At 44.5% G+C, this 8,857-nt stretch overlaps 1 protein-coding gene across 4 annotated transcripts; it reads right to left on the reverse strand.

The window, feature by feature from the left end:
• Positions 1 to 1,164: 1,164 nt before the first annotated feature.
• Positions 1,165 to 8,068, reverse strand: LOC135096276 (uncharacterized). 4 transcript variants are annotated; one of them, XR_010264660.1, is made up of 8 exons: positions 7,713 to 8,068; positions 7,006 to 7,256; positions 5,087 to 5,226; positions 4,799 to 4,877; positions 4,361 to 4,546; positions 2,864 to 3,731; positions 2,801 to 2,830; positions 1,165 to 2,704 (listed from the first exon to the last, which is right to left on the reverse strand). XR_010264660.1 is itself a non-coding variant. In XM_063997648.1 (6 exons), exons 1-6 carry the CDS (start codon positions 7,739 to 7,741, stop codon positions 2,962 to 2,964), a joined length of 1,455 nt encoding a protein of 484 aa, XP_063853718.1. In that variant the 5' UTR covers positions 7,742 to 8,068; the 3' UTR covers positions 2,731 to 2,961. The 4 variants fall into 4 exon arrangements, 1 of the variants encoding a protein (XP_063853718.1); XR_010264659.1 differs by lacking the exon at positions 2,801 to 2,830 and having other exon boundaries at positions 1,165 to 2,716; positions 2,844 to 3,731; XR_010264658.1 differs by having other exon boundaries at positions 2,801 to 3,731.
• Positions 8,069 to 8,857: the final 789 nt, after the last annotated feature.

The raw sequence follows: 8,857 nt of genomic DNA on the forward strand, positions 1-8,857 counted from the left end.
AATATTAAGTACCTTTTTAAATGACCCAAATCTTGCAATCCTTTGTGTAAGTTGGGTCAAGTGAGGTCATGTCAGGTCAAATCAGGTCATGCCAAGCTACATTACATCAGATCAGGTTAGGTAAGGTTAGGTTAAGTCAAGTCAGGTCAGGTCAAAGTACGTTAGATTAGATCAGGTTAGGTTAGGCTAGGTTAAGTCAGGTCAGGTCAGGTCAAGCTATTTTACATAATTTCAGGTTAGGTTAGGCTAGGTTAAGTCAGGTCAGGTCAGGTCAAGCTATTTTAGATAATTTCAGGTTAGGTTAGGCTAGGTTAAGTCAGGTCAGGTCAGGTCAAGCTATTTTAGATAATTTCAGGTTAGGTTAGGCTAGGTTAAGTCAAGTCAGGTCAGGTCAAGCTATATTAGATAATTTCAGGTTAGGTTAGGCTAGGTTAAGTCAAGTCAGGTCAGGTCAAAGTACGTTAGATTAGATCAGGTTAGGTTAGGCTAGGTTGTCAGGTCAGGTCAGGTCAAGGTATTTAAGATAATTTCAGGTTAGGTTAGGCTAGGTTAAGTCAAGTCAGGTCAGGTCAAGCTATTTAAGATAATTTCAAGTTAGGTTAGGCTAGGTTAAGTCAGGTCAGGTCAGGTCAAGCTAGTTAAGATCATTTCAGGTTAGGTTAGGCTAGGTTAAGTCAAGTCAGGTCAGGTCAAGCTATATTAGATTAAATTAAGTTTGGTTAGGTTAAGTGATGTCAGGTCATGCTAGGTTTGGTTAAGTCAAATCAGGTCAAGTCAGGTCATTTTAAAACAGACCAAGTTAGGTTTAAGTTAGATGAGTTTAGGTCAGGTCAAATTAGGTCAGGTCAGGTCACATTGTTTTCCTCCTGTACCATATTTACTGCCAACACACACACACACACACACACACACACACACACACACACACACACACACACACACACACAACCTAAGTTCCTTGTCACAACCAGAGAGAGAGAGAGAGAGAGAGAGAGAGAGAGAGAGAGAGAGAGAGAGAGAGAGAGAGAGAGAATTTAGTATATTCCACACACACACACACACACACACACACACACACACACACACACACACACACACACACACACACACACACACACACACACACACACACACACACACACACACACACAACCTAAGTTCCTTGTCACAACCAGAGAGAGAGAGAGAGAGAGAGAGAGAGAGAGAGAGAGAGAGAGAGAGAGAGAGAGAGAGAGAGAGAGAAAATTTAGTATATTCCACACACACACACACACACACACACACACACACACACACACACACACACACACACACACACACACACACACAATGGCCGTTTGACAATACTTAAATTTCGCAATGTAATATATAATCAGATTTTGACTTATGCTTCAGCCGTACAGACATAATGCAGAATAATAATAATAATAGTAATAATAATAATAATAATAATAATAATTGTAAGACACAGCCAGAACTTTAAGACAGGACCTGACCTGACCCCTAACACATCCTAAGCTTGAGAGAGAGAAGCTGATCTGACCTCATTTGACCTAACACACCCTAAGCTTGGGAGAGGAGCCGACCTGACCTGACCTAGCCTGAGTTGCAGTGTGGGTGTGGCCAGATTGACAGAAATGCCCATAAATGTGATGATAATAATAATAATAATAATAATAATAATAATAATAATAATAGTGGTAAAATATATAAATGAAATAAAATAGATAAAAAATAAATAAATAAATAAATAAATAAAATAGTAATAATAATAATAAGAAACTCTGGCACAAATTGAACTCTAAATTGTAAAGTCTGTCTTTCAAAAAATAAATAAGTAAAATGAATAAATAAATAACAATAACAGTCGTAAAATAAATAACATAAAATAGAACAATGATACAAAATTGATTAGGAATGGTAAACTCTTTCTCACACCAGGAACTAAAATAAATAAATAAATAATAAATAAATGAATACTAATTAAATAAGATGGAAGGTTTATTTTACAGATGTGTTCCTTTAATTGGTCATTTTTGTGCCTAAACAAATTGTAAACTCTTCTCTCCTTCAATAAAATAACTAAATTAATTATATATAAACAAAATTAGTAAAATAAATAAATATTTCATTCATATTTCATAAGTTCATATTTTTTTGTCTAAAAGAAATTTGTAAACTTTTCTCCATACATAAAAAGATATAAATAACTAAATAAATAAATAAATAAATGCAATAAAAAAATATATCTAATGTGTGTGTGTCCATTAGAAATTCATGCATTTTATTTTCATGCCTAAAAGAAATTTATAAACTTTTCTCCTTATATAAAATAAATAAATAAATAAATAAATGCAATAAATAAATATATCTAAGGTGTGTGTTCATTAGTAATTCATGCATTTTACTTTCGTGCCTAAAAGAAATTAATAAACTTTTCTCCTTATATAGAATAACTAAATAAATAAAATAAAATAAATAAATAAATAAATAAACAAAAGTATATTTCACAGATATGTCCATTAATAATTCATAATTTTGTGCCTGAAAAATTTTCAAACCACAAAAACAAACAAACAAACAAACAAAAAGTAAACAACCCTGTGTTTATTGACTGACCACATGAAGTCACTCTGCAGGTGTGTCTGTCATGCTGATCACACACCTGCTACTGCCTTCATTCCCTCCTCCAATCAGAACACATCTGCTTCATTCCCTCCTCCAATCAGAACACATCTGCTTCATTCCCTCCTCCAATCAGAACACATCTGCTTCATTCCCTCCTCCAATCAGAACACACCTGCCTTCATTCCCTCCAATCACCACACACCTGCCTTCATTACCTCCTCCAATCACTGCACACCTGCCTTCATTCTCTCCAATCACTGCACACCTGCCTTCATTCCCTCCACTCACCACACACCTGCCCCCAATCAATTTGCAGGTGTGTCACTCTCCAAATTACCGAATACCTGTCTTTTTGAGAGCTCCTGAGAGGCTGGCCACCCCCCCATCCCCCCTCTCCCCCCTCTCGTCCTCCCCACACCTGCACTCCTCTTCCGAGTCCTCAAAGAAAGGGTTGCGCCCCACCCTGGGCCGCACAGAGGCTGAGGGGGGCGGGGGGCGGCAAGGGGGGGCGTGGGGGAGTGGGGAGCTGGGGGGATCAGTAAAGCCATTGACAGTTGGGTAGGTGGTGGTGGTGGTGGTAGGAGTGCCCCAGGAATTTGGCTGGGTCCTTCCAGCTTCCTCAATCTGCCCATCTATCCCCTGTCCAGCTGGCCACTCATAGGGGGGGCTGTGGGGGGCGTGGGGTGGGGGTGGAGGCCGGGCGAGGTTAGGGGAGGAGGCAGAAGTGTCGTGGTGGAAGGTGGAGTCCGTAAAGCCACTCCTGTCTTGCCCGGAGAGAGGAAGTGGAGTGTGTGGAAGGTGGCAGTGACTGGGTGTGTCCTCGGCAAGGTTCGGTGCACTGGTGGAGTGTGGGGAGGGGTGCGCCGCGCTGGAGGGGTGCGGGGTGTGCTCCTCGGGCAGTGATGGGCTGTGGGTGATGGGGGGGGGATGTGATGACGGGGCAGAGGCTGGGAAGAAGTGGTGAGGGGTGTTAGATGGGGTGTACGGGGGAGGGGGGTCGCTGGGGTGTGGAGCAGGGGCCTTGGGGGGGGATGTGCTGCTGCGGCGGAATGAGCGCACCCGGTCCTTTGCCTCCTGGACGCACCGTGTGGCTGCACCCGCTCCTGTGGGGGGAGGGGGCACTAGTGGTGGTGGTACACAAGAACACAAGGGTTGGTGCATGGAGAGAGAGAGAGAGAGAGAGAGAGAGAGAGAGAGAGAGAGAGAGAGAGAGAGAGAGAGAGAGAGAGAGAGAGAGAGAGGACTTGATTGCTCTGTGACTGCTGAGTGGGAAGGAAAGACTAGCCAGGGAGCATCTCTTTATAATGAACGAAGGGAAGAAGAGGACATGGAAGGGAAATAAAAGTGGCTGCCTGTAGAAGGGGCAGAAGGAAGTGTGGCCTCCCTCGCTGAAGCACAGAGGCACAAAACGGACTGCAAGGGGAAGTGACGTGTGCTGCAAAACATTCATGACTAAGGAAAAGTAGGACAAAAACAGTTATGGACAGTATGAGCTTAGTTCCTCTCTCGTTTGTCACAACTAGGTAAACACACACACACACACACACACACACACACACACACACACACACACACACATAGAGGTTAGGTTAGATTAGATACAAAGACAACTATACAGACAGACAGAGAAAAAGACACACACACAAACACACACACACATAGAGGTTAGGTTAGATTAGGTTCAAAGACAGCTATACAGACAGAGAAAACACACACACACACACACACACACCAGTATACTTAACGCCGTGCAGGTCTCTGTCTTGTACGTCTGGAAGCTGTGCAGCAATATCGCGGTGGGCAGTAAAGATGACCAAACACTTGTGGGCCAGTTCGCAATAAGCCGCACCAAGTTTCAGCAGTCCCTCCTTGACTCGGATCATCTTCACTGCTTCGTTTTCTGCCACGCGCTCCACCACTGTCACAGGGATTGGGTGTGTTAGGCTAGGTTAGGTTAGGTTAGGTTATGAGGTGTGTGTGTGTGTGTGTGTGTGTGTGTGTGGATAGATTAGAGATGATGATAAATTTTAGATGTTATAGTATTTCAACTACTACTACACACACACACACACACACACACACACACACACACACACACACACACACACACACACACACACACACACACACACACACACACACACACACACACACACACACACACACTTACCATCCAAATGTGCCAAGTCCCGCGATCTCTCTGCCTGGCCAAGCTTTTCCTTCAGCATGCAGATCTCTTCAAGGGGTGCCTGTAGAAGTAGAAGTAGTAGTAGTAGTAGTAGTAGTAGTAGTAGTAGTAGTAGTAGTAGTCTCTTTCTCTCTTTAAATATTTTCCTCTCAGTTTTCTTTTCTTTCTCTTTTTACATTCTCTCTCTCTCTCTCTCTCTCTCTCTCTCTCTCTCTCTCTCTCTCTCTCTCTCTCTCTCTCTCTCTCTCTCTCTCTCTCTCTCTCTCTCACCTTCTTGCTGGCTCTCTTCAGGTCCCTCCTCAGCTTTCCCTCTCTCTGTTCCCTCAGGCTCAGCACCTCCCTTGCGTCCGTCACATGCTTCTCCCCCTCCAGAATGAGTTCATATTGTGCCCGGTACTCCTTCAGTTGGTCTGGGGGCAGCAGGAGGCAGGGTCACAGTGGGGGGATGATGGGTGATGGTAAAATTATCTTATTCTGAGTATAGGAATGTAAGAACTACTACTACTACTACTACTACTACTACTACTGCTACTATTACTACTACTCTTTCCCTACAAACAGTCTATCTATTAAGCACTATAAACTTCTACTAGTACTTCTCCTCTTCCTCCTCCTCCTCCTCCTCCTCTTAGTACAGTCAGCACAATAGAAATCTTTAAACAAAAATGTGTGTATATTATGCTTGTGTGAGGCTGCTGGCAACACTGGGCAGGGGGTGTGGTGCAGCAAGGTGTGGCAGCCCCCTTGCCACACGCTGGTCGGCCCGTCACCCACCACAGCTCAGAAATGGTAGGGGAAGTTAAATTAACCCATTTTGTTGATAATGGTTCGTGAGGAGGTTAAATTAGAGAAATGCTTTGATCTTACCAGAGCAAGGCATGTGAGAGTTAGAGGAGAGAGGGTCAGGAGGGAGAGGGGGTGTCTGGGGCTCCAATACCACCCATGACACTTAAGGAAAGACACCTGCAGCTCCTCCAGGACCCAACACAGGCCGCAGATAAGCCTGAATGTACTAGGGACAGACAGGGGACCAGAGAGAGGCGATGTCTGTGCCCCAGTATCAGCCAGTGAGCTTAAGCCTTTCACTGCCATAGAAAACAGCAGCACTGGAATTAATGTGCGAACTTGTTATAGTCGTCTATATTGAAGTAAGGGGTTAAAGAGAGCAGGTTTTTGCAATTTTTACTGAGTTTTAAGATTACTGGCAGCTGTAGGGCTTGTAAACATATCTTGTCATGATTGGTAATTAGAGACAGATGCACCAAACAGCAGTTAACGATTGAACCAAGACCCAAACAGCCACAGCCACTCCACCACCCAACACAGGCCGCAGACAAGACCCAGACGACCCTCTCGCCACACCCAGAAACCACCAACACACACCACACAAGAACAGGCCACCTTCCTGCAAGATATACAACGACTGGCTTAACGACGGCTGGAGAGGGGTCACATTCCAACGAGGGCACCAGTAAGCTTGCCTGTTGCCCCAGAAATGCCCCAATGTGACCTGGGATTCAGACTGAAGACTAATAAGTGCCCAGATAGCATCACAGGGCAGGGTGGAGCAAGGCAAAGCAGGGCAGGGCAGGGGAGGGCAAGGTAATGGAAAGGAACATTGAAATTTTGAAGGAGCAACCATTTGTTTTCATGACTGCAATCACCTGTCCTGCCCTGCTGTGCCCTGCTGTTCCCTGCTGTGCCCTGCCATGCCCTGCTGTGCCCTGCTGTGCCCTGTGCCTGGAGGTCTGTGGCTGTGAACTTCTGAAGGACAACAAGAGCAGTGCGTCGCAGTAGCCTGAAAATTCACACACCTCCAGTTTACAATGCCAAGGGCCACTCGAGCAACTGCAGGCATCACAAACAAGCCACGCCCAGTCCCTGCTGGATGCCCCTGGGATGGCTACGGTTGCTGCCACTCCCAAGGTCTCCCTCAGTCCCGCAGCACTGGTAGGGGTGGTGGGGTGAGAGGTGGTGTGGCTGTGGGGGTGTGCATCTAGTTTTGGAGTGTGCATGCCTCTTGTGTTCTTTTGTTGTCCCTGTCTCTGGTGCTACAAATATTTTCCTCCTCCTCCTCCTCCTCCTCCTCCTCCTCTTTTTCTCCACAAACAACCCAATAACCATCAATAACTCCTCTTCCTCCTCCTCCTCCTCCTCCAACTCCAACTACCACCACCACCACCACTCACCAGCGAAATCCTTTTGTACCTCCGACCACAGCATGGACAGCTCTGCCAGGTGTGCGAAGGTCTCCTCAATTGCACGGTTCTCCTGGCTTCCTCCACCACCACTGCCGCCCGCCCACCGCAGCAAATCCTCCGCTGCGGTTGCCTGGGCCAGTGCGAAGGCCTTGAAGGAGGAACGCACCTCGCCAAGCTGAGATATAACCATTTGCAAGTCACCGTGGCCACTTGACAGCGACCGCAGCTTCACGCCTGATCTGTGGGAAGTTAGGTTAGGTTAAGTCAAGTTTGGTTAGGTTAGGATGGGTTTAGTTTGGCTAGGTTAGGTTAAGTTGGGTGAAATGGTTAGGTTAGGTTAGGTTGGGGAGGGGAGGGGAGGTGGAAAGGAAGAGGAAGAGGAGGAGGAGAGAAGGAAGAAGAGGTGAAATTAAACAGCCATGCATAGTTGAGTTAAAAAGAAATTTGGACAAGTTTAATTCATGTAACAAGATATGAATAATTCTCTCTCTCTCTCTCTCTCTCTCTCTCTCTCTCTCTCTCTCTCTCTCCACATCCTCATATCCCTTTCATTCCTTCACTCTCTCTTTCTCCTCTTTCCTTTCCCTCCCTCCCTCTCCTTTCCTCTTTCCCTTTGTCGTACCCCATCAACCAGTCCTCTCCCGCTTCCCTCTCTCCTCTCATGGGCCCAGTATTTCTCTCCCCTTGCTACTTACCTTCTAATGACCTTGCTTGCTTTCTCCATCTCCTCGCCGCCCAAACACAGCAATCCGCGGAAAAAAAAAGCAAGAATTTAGGGTTTTTAAAAGAGTGAATTACTTTCATGTGCCTTGTTTTCGTTCAAGACATCCTGCTGTGCTGACTGGCTATATATGTGTTATCGCCATATTTAACGTTTTCTCTCGTGTTTTCTTATTGTTTTAGGGTCTCTATGGGTGTCTGTGTGTATTTCTCGGGTGCAGGTGTGTGTGTGCGTGTGTGTGCAGGTGTGTGTGTGCAGGTGTGGTGATTATTAAGTGTGTGTGTTAATGTTTATTTACAGAACAGAGCCACGTGTAATGAAAGAAAGTGGAAGTTTTAAAGGAGGACTCGTATTTTTTATTTATTTATTTATTTTTTTTTTCGTCTTTCTCTCCTATTTTATGGTGTTCACTTCTCGCCTCTATCACATCTTGTTCCGGCCTATTTTATACTTCCATGGGAGCTTATTATTCTTCATTATAATCATTACCACTAACACAATAACAACGAACTTGGGTAATTTAATAGCATTCTAAGGTTACAAAACAAATTAAAACTCTTACGCTTTTAATCATCCTTTTAATCGTCTTAACACAAAAGAACTTATAACATATACTTTTATTTCTTATTCCACATACCTTAACTAGCAAACGGCCTAAATAAGCCTAAGGGAGGGGAAAAATTACCATAGGAGATAAAGAGAGGGGTATTGTGGGTAGTGGGCTCGTATATAAGGAATGGGTGGGTGGGGACAGAGGGAGATGATGTTGAGATGTAGCGAGGGGGAGCGGGGAAGAGATGGGGGTCAAGTCACGTTAGGCTAGCAGTGGTGAGGCTCAGATGACGTTTAGAAGTGAAGAGAATAGATTGATTGTAGATAAATAAGATATACAGCTGAATTAAACACGTTAAAGAAAAGATAATAGGTTGATTGTAGATAAATGAGATACACAGCTGACATTAATACGTTAAAAGTGAAGATTAAAGGTTGGTATAGATAAACAGACGGTTGATATTGATGTACAGCTGACGTAAACAGATTAGAAGTGAAAGAAGTGGAAATAAAAGGTTGATGTAAATAAATAGGACAAAATAGATATACAACTGGACATAAACAAAC

This window comes from Scylla paramamosain, unplaced genomic scaffold, assembly GCF_035594125.1.
Source record: "Scylla paramamosain isolate STU-SP2022 unplaced genomic scaffold, ASM3559412v1 Contig3, whole genome shotgun sequence".
In the NCBI taxonomy this organism is placed as follows: Eukaryota; Metazoa; Arthropoda; class Malacostraca; order Decapoda; family Portunidae; genus Scylla; species Scylla paramamosain.

Coding starts and splice junctions, on each gene's coding strand:
- LOC135096276 (XM_063997648.1), bottom strand. CDS start 7,741: ATGGAGAAAGCAAGCAAGGTCATTAGAAG. Junction 4,547..4,798: donor GGACTTGGCACATTTGGATG/GTAAGTGTGTGT, acceptor TCCCTGTGACAG/TGGTGGAGCGCGTGGCAGAA. Junction 3,732..4,360: donor GCACGGCGTTAAGTATACTG/GTGTGTGTGTGT, acceptor CTCCCCCCACAG/GAGCGGGTGCAGCCACACGG.